General features: G+C 36.7%; 1 protein-coding gene across 6 annotated transcripts in view; it reads left to right on the forward strand.

Moving 5' to 3' along the window:
* The window catches only part of slc12a7b (solute carrier family 12 member 7b), a 75659-nt gene that overhangs the window by 42468 nt on the left and 18431 nt on the right, over positions 1–14760 (forward strand). For all 6 annotated transcript variants that reach the window (XM_066723344.1, XM_066723347.1, XM_066723345.1 and 3 more), the window contains 11 exons: positions 2094–2188; positions 2351–2482; positions 4602–4748; positions 6109–6163; positions 6582–6712; positions 8198–8439; positions 9433–9644; positions 10676–10843; positions 12982–13080; positions 13708–13765; positions 14527–14701. In XM_066723344.1, the coding sequence (XP_066579441.1) occupies positions 2094–2188; positions 2351–2482; positions 4602–4748; positions 6109–6163; positions 6582–6712; positions 8198–8439; positions 9433–9644; positions 10676–10843; positions 12982–13080; positions 13708–13765; positions 14527–14701 (1514 nt within the window). The remainder of the gene's footprint in view (positions 1–2093; positions 2189–2350; positions 2483–4601; positions 4749–6108; positions 6164–6581; positions 6713–8197; positions 8440–9432; positions 9645–10675; positions 10844–12981; positions 13081–13707; positions 13766–14526; positions 14702–14760) is intronic.

The following is a 14760-nucleotide window of genomic DNA, read 5'->3' on the forward strand; positions in this document are numbered from 1 at the left end:
TGTTGGAAGGTCTTAGTTCAGGGAAGTTCTGAAGAATAAAAGGCTTGGTAATCTTGTTCCTTTGCATAATTACGGGTCTGTCTCTTCTAGATGGATCTCCACCATGCCAGTAAGTTTTTGTGGATTTTTTTTTTGAAGATGGAAAAATTCAGCATTAAAAAAACAATTGACTTTGATTGGCGTGCAATAAAAACTAGATGTCCAAACCAGATTTGTCGATGGCTCATCAAGTCTTTTCAGACTCTGATTCCCAGATCTATCTCTAGTGTTTTATTCCAGCAAAGTTAACTCTTTAATTTATTGTGAAATACACAAAAATATGTATGATTAATATTAATATCACATTTTCAACCGTTTTTGTAACAAAGATCAGAACACATTTTTCTAAATTATGTAGCACAATTACAGCATAAAGGATTCATTGTTCATTCCTTTGACTTGCACCTGACAATATGACTGATGTTTTCCAGATGCATGTGCATTAATGCTACAACTATAAACATTTCCTGTATGTAACCAGCAATATATTAGCCTACTTTTGGAGTCCCTGGCTCCTCATATACTTGAGTCCAGCTGGGTTGAATTTATACTGGTTGGTTTTGCTGTTCTCACAGTTGGTTCTTAAACATTTTATGGATTTTAACTGCCTGCTTTTGACTGATGATTTTGTTTATGATCACATTTGACTGAAAGAAAAATAAACATGGATAAGGTCATAGAGATTTTAATGCATTTAGAGTTGCTGTTTGTATGTAATTTAATTAATTAATGTATAATTTTGTATAAAATATCTGAAGTAAAAATGCATCATGGTTAAAATGCATTAGGAAGTGAAACTTGAAATATGCTTATATTACAGCATATATAAGAGTTATCGTAATGTTGCTGTTTTTTGTTTATTTTCCACAAGCATTTGCTTTTTTTTAGTGGTAACTTTTTGTAGCTGTACAGCCCAGCATATGGGTACATTTTAGTTTTATATTGTCATCAAGTTGAATTTTGAAATTAATCTCTGATTTCACAGGAAATACAACACACTCTTTAGACTCTTCCAACTTTGGCAATCACTTTTTATTCCAAAGCTTTTAATTCAATGTCTGGTAAAAATCCATTATCCAAAAATGTTTAGTAGACGTGTTCCTGTCAAATCAATATTTGTGGTGAGGTATCATGTTTAATTAATATGTACACCAGGCAGACTATATTTAACATTTTAATGTAAATTTAAAAGTAGTGGTGTTGCTGTATGTTACAAATCAGTGTTTGTCTGAACTTCAAGGTGAGGTGTTTAAAGATGTGTTAATTGGTTTGTATTTCCTTCAAGCCTTTGTGTTCCTTGTTCAGATACCTTTTGTGCTCATTATTGACGTTTATTTGGTCTAGTTTAAGGTTTCTAACTGTACAGCCAGTATGCAGCATATTGTCAAACAAAGGACAGATGGCAAATGGAGGAGATAGACTGCACAAGTGCTTGCTGGGCCTTTTGTCATTGTTTTGATTTATTGTTGTTTTATTATTGTCAATTTGAAATATAATCCTATCAGACTTGGACCCCTTAAATACAGAGTTTATTTAGAACCATTCTGTATAATCACGGACTCTCTTTAACAATCAATAAGATACAAGCAACTGAATAGATTAGGTTAGTCTGAAGGGTCTTTTATAATATGTTCCTTTAATTGTACATACATTTTAAAATCACTCTGTGCCTCCCTTTGAAGTCATGCAGTAAATATTTCAAGTGTGAATGAAAGAAACCTCTTTTCAGAAATGGAAAATGGGTTCATAACCAACACTTTGTATTTGGACTTTGTATTTAACAGTACATATACAGTTTACAGCAGATGCCTTGAAGGTTAAGATTTATTTGGTCTTAGCTGAAAGACATTGGTGTCATTTGGGCTTTCATTTGCGTATGTCCATGTAGTTATAAGTTAGCTTCATGTGCTGAATGTTCCACTTATTTTAATGTGATTTTCCTTACGGCAAAGATAATTTCCCATAATTCATGCTGTTTTTGTTTTTGTGTTGTTTTTTTCCTATCATGTACCAATGAGCTTTTTCTGACTGTATTTCTCATTGTTGGTTTACAGGAGATGGCATCCCAAAAGAAAACAGCCCCTTTATTAACAACAGAGAATCGGACAAAGGGAATCTATATGATGGGAAGAACATGGCCTTGTTTGAGGTTTGATGTTAAAAGTTTTAAACCTACTTGCAGTTGATTTTGTGAAAGGACAAACTAAAGATATATGATGATGGAAATATGTATGTAATGAGACAAAGCCAGTATAATACAATTTGGGGGACAATTGAATTGGAAACTGAAACATTGTGTCTTTCTCAACAGGAAGAGATGGACAGTAACCCCATGGTGTCATCACTACTTAATAAACTGGCAAACTATACCAACCTGACTCAGGGTGTGATCGAGCACGAGGAGGCTGAGAATGAGGATGGGGTGAAGAAAAAGACTGTGCAGGTAATGGATTTGTATCATTAAAAGAACTTGTACTCTTAAGATAAATATGTGGAAAAGACATGCAGCACAAGTATGACGATTCTATTACAGTACTTCCAGTTGCCATTATAGCTCAAATAATTCTTCCAATAACAGTTTTTCAGGGGTCTAATTTTAAATGTGTGCTACTTATGAGTGGCTTTAAAAAATGGGTACAGTCCATTATGAATTAAAGTTCCACAAACAAAGGAGCAAAAGCATAATTCAAATGGACATCTGTGGAGCTCTTTGCCATTTCAACGAACAAGTCTACATTCAAGAATTCTGTGTTTTGGAAGAAAAAAAAACATTTGGAAGCCACATGATATACAAAGGATGTGTGTATTTTAGTTCACTTTTCTTTGTGCTTTCTCCATCCTTAAATGGCCTTCAGGACATTCTCTGAAAATGTTCCTGTGATACCCATGAAGCACAACACTGTTCCAATTTCACCAGTGCAATAGACAGCTGACCTCTTCACGTCATTCCAGAATGGCCAGTTCTCTGTAAAGTGCTATCAAGATTCTCAAGATTTTTAATACCCACAGTACATATACTTTACTAATTAACATATATCACATCCCCAATTGTATTGGGTGCTTCGGGAAAAGTATGAAAGTGTGGAGTGACCTATATTCCATACCGCATACCCTTTGGTTTACTTTATTTATTGTTCTTGAGGATTTCAAACTTTTAGGGTAGAAACCAAACATTCTTTAAAAGGTGGTTGTTCTTGAAAGTGGTTTGAGGTCCTAAGGGATTTCAGTTTTTTGCTGATGTCCTAGCTTGTTTGATGCAAATAAAAAAAATACTACGATGTTTCCAAGCCTTCACTGCAACGCTGCATTAACAATGGCCAAGTCCCTCACCACATCTCCTGCTTGAAAACAGCAATGACGAACATAATTGTCCAGGGAAGAAATCCTGTGTTGAGCAAGACCCGAAATGTCGTTCCCCTCCCAGGTTTTTGTAAAATCCAGGATCGGGGGATATACCAATAAAACAAACAAACACACATTTCTTGCAATTTGTCAGATCATGCTGGAATACTGACATTCGTGAAAAGGCTTTCGTGTCCGAGATTTGGTATGTATTGAGTGTGTGTTTATGGGGAATGCGCTCATCGTAGTGTGGTATGCCTTGATATTTCCTTAAGAAAAAAAATTAAGAAAATGGCCAAATGCAGCAAACTGCTTTTATAAGCGGTGACATTTTTTCCACTTTTATCTGTGAATTTTTCGATTTAAAGATGAGTGTCTCTACAAGTTTTACTTTCATGTTGCTGATCTGTCAAATAATCTAGATGTTGTTTAATGTTGTGTTCAAAAATGTTTCATTGATGCAACATGAGTTTTTCTTTGAGGAATTGTTAAAACATTGATTTTTGTGGTCTCCAAAAGTACTGTTGTAATTTATCTTCTGTCCCTAGTTTCCAGCATGCTTAACAATTCCATCTCAGTGTGCAGTTAGAACTAGGTATTGTTTTCTGAATTAAATATTAAAGATGCGTGTCTTTATTAGATCAGTGCCATCTGAAAGCACTCCCCATGACCTCTTGTAGTAATTTCCCATTACATTCTCTGTTCATTTCCAAAGGGAATAACTTTCTGCTGAGAGGAATTTAAATAGATCAAAGCTCTGAAATGAGTACTGGTTTCGTGAATGAAAATTCAATGATTTTGCACTGTTCAGTTGCTGTGTCAGGGAGGGGGTTCATGCTCCCTCCCTGCCTGCTCATAGACTGCAGATGGTTGGGGTTGATTTGATCAATTAGTGTCAATCAACCCCAGCCACCTGCTATAAAAGGAAGTCTCAGCCTCATATTAAGTGTTGAAAGAGCTTGGGGAGCAATCAAGGTTTGTTTGGGCTAGCTGTTTTGTTGTTTGGGTCTTTTGAGTTTTTTCACGGTGCAGTCAGTGACCATCCTGTGTCTTTTGGTTTGTTTTGTGTACATTTTCTTTGGCCCTTGTGGCTGTTGTGTGTTTCTGTAATAAAAGTATTGTATTTCTGTAACTGCGGTCTGTCTCTGAGCCTCCATTCCTGGCTATCCTGCCACAGTTGCTTACCTGGGAAATGACCAGCCGAAGTCTCTCTCTTGCAGAGTCCACGAATGGGAACCTTCATCGGTGTTTACTTGCCCTGCATGCAGAATATCCTCGGGGTCATCTTGTTTCTGCGGTTGACCTGGATCGTTGGCACAGCTGGCATCATGGAGTCATTTGCCATTGTCTTCATGTGCTGTACTTGCGTAAGTCCTGCTTGATTGGGCGTGAATATGTGCATGCTGTAGCCTAACCCATGTTGGCACACATGATGAAAGCAGATCTGTTTTTAGTTGCACGTTTGGACTAGAAATCCAGTGGCTGTGCAGTGGAAATTTACCTGAGATGCAATCCTGTGTGCTTCGGTAAATTATTTCTGTGTAGGATGGATGTTTCTTCAATAATAGGATGAGATTACTGTGGAAACTGTAATCGGGTGTCTTTCTGACCTAAAGGTAATTATGTCCCTGTCATTTCTGAACTTGGAAAGGAAACCCATACATTTTAAACAGAGAAGACTCATCCATGACTACCTTTTAGTCTAGAGTTTGATTTATTTGCTGAGACCGAATAATACAGTTGAGCCCTGGAGCAACATGAGGTATTTATTTGTACCTAAGGTCTCATGGCCAAATGCTTTTGTAGATCATTCCAAGTCATGAGTATATATAAATACTAGGAAGAATTGTATTCTGATCAAGTTAATTCAGTCATTTTAAAGAGAACTTCGGAATACTAAAAATTGAGTTGCTCTTTAGTCCTCAAGATCCAGATATCCCATAATTGAACAAGTGACTTACTTAGTACCAAGCTGTGATCCTAGCTTTTACAAATGGTTGAAATACAGAAAGCAAGCTAACTGGATAGGGGCTTTCCAGAACCTGGGTTGGAGACCCATCCTACAATATTAAAGTTGTTTTTTTTAGCTGTCTCATGCTTCTTTTACATGCAGGAGAATGAATACTTTTGTCTCTGACTATAAAAATATATTTCTAATGTACATAGCTGGCAAGCGTGCTGATGTTAAACGAACTTGAAGACTATTCAGTTATTTTTGAATCCTCCAGTTGCCTTGTGCAGAGGTATTCAAAAAATCTTAATCATGGCAATTGAATAGCTAATCCATGATTGTCTTTAGATTTTTAAAATATCAAATTGTGTTGAAGGACAGCATCCTAATTCGTTTGACAAGATTCAGAGTTTAAGGTTAGGATGGAATCTTTCCACAAGGACTTTAAAACGTAATGTTTTTTCAAATATAATTAGATTTTCCAGTTAATTACTTCTTTCCTCAGCCTGATGGAATTGATACTAACTCAGATTTTCCGTGTTACTGGAGTCTGACATACAGACATGCTTCTTTACAATATGTGATACCGTCTCTCTTCGTCATTGATTCTATACTACGCTATCTTTTGGTATTGCATATCACAATTTGCCAAGGGAAAGACTCTCTTGTTATTTTTATTACATTTTAAGTACCAGCTTTCCAGTTTACAATTATTTTTAAATACTTTGACTTTACAAAAACAGCATTCCTTAAAAATAAACCTTTTTCATTTACAGACGATGCTGACTGCAATATCAATGAGTGCAATTGCAACAAATGGTGTTGTACCAGGTAGGAATTTTATGTAATTTTAGTGTTCTGTATTTCTAGAAATGGGGAAGCTTTAGTGGCCAAAATAAATAGATTTTTCATGGAATCATTAATTTTATTTTTCCCTCTAATTATTTTTAAGCAATACAGAAACAATGGCCCAGAACCAGTACAACTTTTCAACAGGCCGGTGACCTTCTTAACATTTACTGCACTCACTTTGGTTCCCCCTTTCATTCAATCAAAAGTCCCCAAGTGTTTTCCTGTACTCTCCATCTTAAATTCAGAGCAGTTGCCTGAATGGAGTAAAAATTGTATGCCTGTGGAAACCCAATATACATTATACCATAATAAAATACAAAGAATCAATTTATTGTGTAGTGAAAAACTGGTTTACTTTGACCTTGTAAAAACTGATGCATTTATATTAATTTCACAGCTGGTGGCTCATATTATATGATTTCAAGGTCGCTTGGTCCAGAGTTTGGAGGAGCTGTGGGTTTGTGCTTTTACCTCGGTACAACGTTTGCTGGATCCATGTATATCCTTGGTACGATTGAAATCCTTCTGGTAAGTGTATGGCAGTTCACTTGTTTGATTTGCTGGCTTCTTGGATAGTGTTTCTATCTGTTAGTCAGTGCTATTTAAATCAGCATATTTTTGAAACTAGTTAGTTGCAAAGCAGTTTCTAAAACCTCATTCATCTATTTAATATATTTCATCAGGTTTATATAAAATGTATTGTGTATCATCTTTTCTTTGGAAAACCACAATGGTTTTCTTCACAATATGATTTGCTTCTGTTTGCATTTTCCCTTTTATAATTAAATAATCTGCAAAAACAAACACATTTAGAAAAAATCTATGAATGGCTGCTTGCATAGTAAGACATGGAAATAACTCCTCTCACAGTGTTCAACTGAAATTCTGCCATGGATGACTATAGATTAGCTTTAAAAGATACCCTGAACATATCCTTAAGGAGGATTAGCAAAATCCAACCCTTTCAGGATTACACTTGATGGTAACTCCATTTTACAATGCACAAGAGTGAAGCACTTGGATGCCTCACTGGAAAGATTTCCCTTTGATCTGAATCTTAATTCTGTAATCAGGGTGGCATTTTATCCTTTCACCAATATCACTGAACTTCAATGTTGTCTTGATAGCAAGGATGCAGAGCTGTTACTACATCTAGGTTTCACCCTAACCAGTGGAGCTCGCTGTGTTTGCTGGTGTGCCTGATAATAAATTCAGTAGACTCAAGCCTGTTCTCGATTTCAACTGCAAGATTATTCAATCATCAATCGCACTCATCTCTGAGCACTTGTACTCCAGTGGTCGGGTCCCTGGGAGTTTTATAAGGATTGTAAGGTGGCTGCAATGACATATGAAGTTTGTCAAGGATTGGGGCCTTCTTAAATCAAAAGGATAATTATTCCATAGGTTTCATAATGGCCCTTAATGGGTTTTCTCATGTCATGAAATTGCAAAACTGTGCAATTTGCAGTTTCTGGGCAGGTCAAAGCTTTGATTTGGTTATAAGCCATAGTTGGTTATGAAACTGTGACTTTGTAAAACCTCTTTTAGGCTGATGGGAGAATGTTGCTATGCAAGTTGTACCTGGCACACAAAAAGCAATTCTAATCTAAATTACAGGATTCAGTTTACAGAGCCAGGCTACAATGATGAAAAATATTATTTTGATGTATTTAGTAGACCTCTTTATCAAAGATGACTTGCATGGTTTATCAAAACTTGAAAACATAACATTCTACATTCTACATTATTGTGATAACTACAAAATCTTCTGCACATTGCAGTGAATGCAATCAAACTATAGGAGAAGATGAGATTGAGAATGAAATTAACTAGTTTCACATTCATCTTCTCTGTTAAAAAGCCTGTATTCAGTCTGTTTAACCAGCAGCAGTCAATAATTTAAATACAAAATGTCCATCATGTACAATTTGCTCTTTTGCGATATTTTACTGTATCAAAGTTGGAGCTTCTCCCCGTACTCATCCTGTCCTCTTTGTCTGCAATTTGTTTCAGACCTACATTGTCCCCAGCGCGGCCATATTCAAAGGAGAAGGGAAAGAGAACGAGACTGCAGCCATGCTCAATAACATGCGTGTCTACGGGACGTGCTGCATTGTCTTAATGGCCTTGGTAGTCTTTGTTGGTGTCAAGTATGTGAACAAACTGGCCCTGGTGTTTCTGGCCTGCGTAGTGCTGTCCATTCTAGCAATCTACGCCGGGGTCATCAAAACTGCCTTTGATCCGCCTGACTTTCCGTAAGTAAACAAATGTCATCAGTGTTTTCATGATACGTGTCCTCTGGCATATCACTCCGTGCTCCCAAGTAAATTGAATACGGAAGTTACATTGATAATTGTACCAATTTTTGAGTTTTGATTTAATCTGCCCCTTAAGGTTCATATCACTCATGATCTTGAAAACCAGTCTATCCTCAGAACCTTAACAGTATGAAAAAAAAGGTATTTGAGATAAATATAAATGCGAGGATGAGACAGGAAGGGAATATGAACATTGATATTGATGGATTGATGCAAAGCAAATATACATGTAACAGAGTATTAGACATGTCCAGATAGGGAATGAAAAATATATTTCATTATCACTTATGTAAAGAACTAGCTCTTCAAAGGGATTCTCATGTATAATGTGTGGCCTGTGTTTTGGGATATGAGAGCTTTAGTATTAGCAGCTGCAGTGAGACCATTGAAATATACTGTAAAAAGGAACAGAATACTGAACTGCTCAAATACTGTGTATATTACGTCAGGAAAAGTGTCAATTAATAAATATTACATTATATGTAGGACTCAAGCAAAGAAGAAATTCCAGACCACAATTTTGCTACTTTGACCGAATAAATTATTAACTAGCACTTGCTTAAATTCATAGTTATTTCAATATTTTCCCTTTCTTAAAAATAAGTAATTGAATAAATAAGTGAATGCATAAAGCAATTATCTCTTAAAATGAATTGTCTTCTATACTCCATTGATACATGTTCTACAAAAATCAAATAGTGCTTAAATCCAAAACTGCTATTGAACCACAGTTTGGTAGTAATGTATGAAAAGTTCAATCTACATAAGTGAAACATTTATGTATTAGGAAAGAGTGTTTTAATTCCTTGTTTGACAATCATTCACACAATACATTGTTTCAATCAACATTAAACATTGTGTGTAATGTCAGTGTCAGGTTGAAAAGTTTACCTACTAATGACGTGCAATTCCCCTCCCCTTTTTGTAAAGGATCTGTCTCCTTGGAAACCGCACCCTGGCCGGCCACAACTTTGACAAGTGTCTCAAGACCGAAATAGTGGACAATGTAACAATCACCACTAAGCTCTGGAGCCTGTTTTGCGATAGCAATTCTCTGAACGCCACGTGCAATGAGTATTTCAAGCTGAACAACGTCACCGAAATTCAAGGCATCCCTGGCCTGGCTAGTGGTGTCATAAAAGGCAAGTGCTTTTATAGTCCGCAATGTTTCTAGAGTATCCATTTCAGAGACAGAATTGCTACATTTTAACGTACAACAGGTGCTGCTTCATGACATCCGATGAGACGGTCATGGTACAAATAACCTCCCCAATCTGGACGATGGATGGAAAACTACCAAAAGGGGACAATTGTTTTTATTGGAATGGTGTATGTTGGGTTGTGCCCATACAGTGAGGGAAACACATATTTGATCCCCTGCTGATTTTGTACGTTTGCCCGCTGACAAAGAAATGATCAGTCTATAATGAATATGCAAATCAATTTATAACTTTTTTGAAATGTGTTTTTCTGGATTTTTTTGTTGTTATTCTGTCTCTCACTGTTAAAATACACCTACCATTAAAATTATAGACTGATCATTTCTTTGTCAGTGGGCAAACGTACAAAATCAGCAGGGGATCAAATACTTTTTTCCCTCACTGTATGATGCAGGTGTTTTGTTTTTTGGACTACATTCATGCCAAGAACATGCATTAATGTATGGTGTACCGAGAGAGGCTATAATGCTTTTCCTTGATGGAAATCCTCCTAGGCATTTTCATCACTTTTTATGCACTTTTTCATTAAACTGATATGCTTCCTTTTGTAATATTGATACTTCTGCCTGCTCTACATCTCTCCACACACCAGGGATGAATCTCTACTGTATTTAGTATTTGGTTTAGCTCATAGCCACTAGGATGTATATTCATCTTATTGTATTTTGCACTTATTATATTAACAGTATGTTGTAATGCATTGACAAATATTTCATGACAGCTGTAAATTACCCTGGCTTAGGGCGTCTGCTTTGAAATAATAATAACGGCAAACCTGAACTGAAGGGTAGCATTTCATTTTAATGCGTATTGTATGCGCCTAACAATAGGCTTATAGACTTGTAATTTGACTAAATTATAAACTATACCGGGAAGAGCAGAGCAACCATGTCTTCCAGACTGGGTCCAACTTGTGAAAAGTACAAAAACATCCTTTTTCTTGCCCCTCCCAGATAACCTGTGGAGTGAATACGGGCCGCAGGGCATGCTTGTTGAGAAGAAGGACCAGCCCTCCATTCCTGCAACAGAGACTTCCTATCCTTCTACTTTGCCCTACGTGTCAAATGATATCGCCACCTTTTTCACTCTGCTTGTTGGAATCTATTTTCCCTCAGTGACAGGTAAGAACATGCCTCACGTGCTAATGCTTGCATTCACAAAAGCTCACACACATGCACACACACACACACTTATATAAAAAATAAATGGTGAGTGGTGTCCATTATCCAATCTCTGGTCATGGAGAACTATAGTCCAATTTGTAGTAAATTGCCAATTTTTATGCACCGGGAACACATAAGTTATGGATAAACAGGCAGATCTCTTCTACAATTTGCTTCATTGAGGGTTAAAGGTGTTTTTTCCAGTTGCTTAATTTAACAAATTAATGTTAAATTTGTCCAAACCTGTATAAATTGAGGATCTACGGGAGACCCATAAAACCTGCTTGCATTAGGCCCTCCAGGACCTTCACTTCCATTATAAAAGAATTGTAGACGCATGGAAATGGAGAAGCACATGAATAACTATTAAAACATGCTTACTTAAAACATGCATTCTCAGTTTTAGCCATTGCAACAGATATAATTGAGCCACGTAAATATCCTCTCCTGGGTGCAGCACTCCCCGGGGTGGGGGGGGGGGGTTAGTAAAACCTAAACCGTCATGAGTTTGTCTTCCTGTTTTATCTCCCAAGGCAACAAAGCATATTAACGTGTGTTATTTTAGGCTGCGTGTTACCTTGGCATGTGTGCGAGCATGTATTCACAGTGTATTAGAGTCAGCAGAGATGAAGCCTGCAGATGATGTTCAAGCTTGGCTCCACAGATGGTAATTGATGCTGCCACAGATTAAAAGCAATGGCAGTTCAGTCTGGGCAAGGTGCAGCAACTCAATTAAAGTGGGAAGCAAAGCATGCGATTGTGAACGTGGTGGACATCGATGTAATCTCCTAGGATTACAGTTTCACACCATCGTATCTTTGCTGTGATGTTCTGCTTTATTATCTGTGCACGGCTGCCAATGGTTTGGAATGGGAATATGAGACTGTTGGATATTTTCCAAAACAATGTGTTCTCTTTAAATATATTGATATTAATCTCCTCAGTATAAATGAAAAAAAAAATATATATATATCATGAGACTTTAAAAACTGGTTAATCCTTTGAATGCTTGTTTTTTTGTTAGTTCTTGGGTTTCAATGTGAATATTGAATTTCTTCCTCTAGATTAGTTTTTAGACCATGTTTATCTTCACATAACAAGACTATGGTATGTGAAAGAAGGTGGTATTAATGACAGTGTGGGTTTTTGCTGTGCACACTGGTTTCCTCCCACATCCCATAGACATTTGGACTGTTATTGAAAATGGATAGATTATATGGTAATGGCCAGTCAATGAAGGAGACGCATGCCTTGGTGTTGTGACTGTATGTTCACTTGTTCACTTATTCACTTATTAATCATAAATATAAGTATTTGTTGTGTTTTCTCACATTTAAGTTCCTCAGCTGCCTTTGAAGTATTGAAAACAATAACAATATATATATATTGATTGGAGAAGTTGTGGAATGTGGCATAAACACATGTGAAACCTGCAGACAAATTGAAATCTTCTGGTTACAGTACTGTATACAAGTGACTAAAAGCAAGTGAATGTTGACTGGATATGATTCTTATGTTCTTAAGGAAGTAAAGCATCAAAGTTCTTAACTCCAAAGTCCCTTAAAACATACATTAAAAAAAGGAAAGATCATTTAGAGAACTCAAGCTTACCTACCAAAGTGTATTGAAAGGATATTTGTCAGTGTATTACAGATCATTGTGTGTTTGTATGATGATGATTATTTTTTTCTTTGATACATCAGCTGCTGGCTAGCTTCTATTAGGCAATAATACAAAAATAATAAAGTCCCTTTGGTATAGTCAGTGAGATTAGTATAGTTTCTTATTCTGTGATTTTTATTTTAATTGCCTGCATGAGAAGGCCAACAGTTTGCAGCTAACCACCCAATTACCAACCTGTTTTTTTTCATGCCCTTGTGCCAGAGGTTTTGTTTTTGTCTGGTTTGTTAGTAACTTAAGAGTATTTTGTTTTCTATAAAAAATAAATCTCGCTTCTCCTCAGTTCCCGCTCAGTACATATCATACACTTTGTGCATCACCATAGATAAAATGAAATGCCAAATGGGGGAAAAAAATTAATAAATGTATTAACAAAAATAAGTAAATACATCAACGATTCTCTAATTTTTCCACAGGAATAATGGCTGGATCTAACCGGTCTGGAGATCTTCGAGATGCTCAAAAGTCCATCCCCGTGGGCACCATAATGGCAATTGCCACAACTTCTTTCATTTGTATCCTTTGGTTAGACAATTACATTTACATGAAATTACTTGAGTAACCAAAGTACTCTTCATTGTTCATGTTTGTCCTGACCATACACATTGTCTTCTGGGAGAAAAGCTTTTCCAAATGCTCTTTGTGGCCCTACATAAATGGTCCCACAAAACGTCTGATTTTAAAAAGGGTAGTCTGAAGGGTTAAACTGTGACATTTTAACCCCCTTTCACATGGAAACACTAGTTTCAGTTGAAAGTGTTTTTATTACTTTTTCCTTAGTTAATACTACTATAAAAACTCTATATATACCTAAGAAATATATTAAACATGTATTGGGTAATATTTTATTTTATTACCAATAAATGCATTTTTAGGTTTGGATTTGAACAGTGTTACAAAACTCTTGATGAAGTGTTTAGTTGTGTCTTGAAAGATAACTTGACATTTTTCAGTTAAAGAAAATGGTGTTAAAGTATTATACTTGCTTCATATCTTGCTGGTTATACCATGATAGTCATTATTGTATTTCATGTGCAGTAATTGTGATATTTAAAGCAGTCAAACATATTACACATCAACCAGGTCTCTATGTATTTACTGCCATGCCCTGGAGAGATGCTTGTCTTAATGAACACCCACAGATATTTCATGTGTTGTGTTGTTTGGTGCCTGCATTGAAGGTGTGGTCTTAAGAGACAAGTAAGTGCTATGTTTGTATTTGTATTTATTTTGGAAGAACATTGGCATCTCAGGCCGAGCTCAGCCTGCAGTACAAATCAAAATATTGTATTGTGGCTGATTTTAGAAAAAGCTTTTGTTACAAAACCAGTATATACAAAGAGGTGGTTGTTTTCACGTTGTCTCCTTGTGATGTGCCGTTTAAGAATGGAGAGAAGACACCAGTTCTCATGCCAGAGAATCACCATTACCACAAAAAAGAAAAACAATGTTGTGTAGCTCTGAAATAGTTGGAATGTCCTCACAGAAGGTTACTCTACAAATACTGAAAAACATCAAAATGCTTGTCTTTTTTCCCCTTTCTTCTTCTGACACAAACATTGATTTTCTGTGATAAAGGGATGAAGAACTGCATTTCCCCATTTCACATCCCGAGTAATTGATGGAGTGAATCCCTGAGTGCAGAGTCTCAGTATAACCATGATATCGTGATCAGTGGAGCTGTCAGGACTGTATTTTATAACTGCTTTGAAGGGACATCTGTTGCTAAGCATTGCACAAACACCTGCAAGACAAGATAGATTAACGGAAACTCTGGTTTCCAGGAAGGGAACTGGAGACTAGCTTGATTTGGGTAAATATGTAGCCAAACCAGAATTAGTGGCAAGCAGGGATGAATATAAATGGCCAACTCTGTGGACAACAAAAGCTTTTTTTGTGGGGGGGGGGGTCATTTATAAATGGTTTAAACTAGAGCTGAATCAATGCTGATTTTCCAACAGATTTGGCGACTCGGTGAAGGGTAACCTGGTGATCGGTACTCTATCGTGGCCCTCTCCTTGGGTCATTGTCATCGGCTCCTTCTTCTCCACATGCGGGGCCGGGTTACAGAGCCTCACCGGGGCCCCTCGGCTGCTGCAGGCCATAGCCAGAGACGGGATTGTGCCTTTCCTGCATGTGAGAGAGCCTTTCATTTTTAATCCGAGTGACCACACATGCTTTAGCTGAATATATTC

Source organism: Amia ocellicauda, chromosome 2 (assembly GCF_036373705.1).
Source record: "Amia ocellicauda isolate fAmiCal2 chromosome 2, fAmiCal2.hap1, whole genome shotgun sequence".
Taxonomy (NCBI): domain Eukaryota; kingdom Metazoa; phylum Chordata; class Actinopteri; order Amiiformes; family Amiidae; genus Amia; species Amia ocellicauda.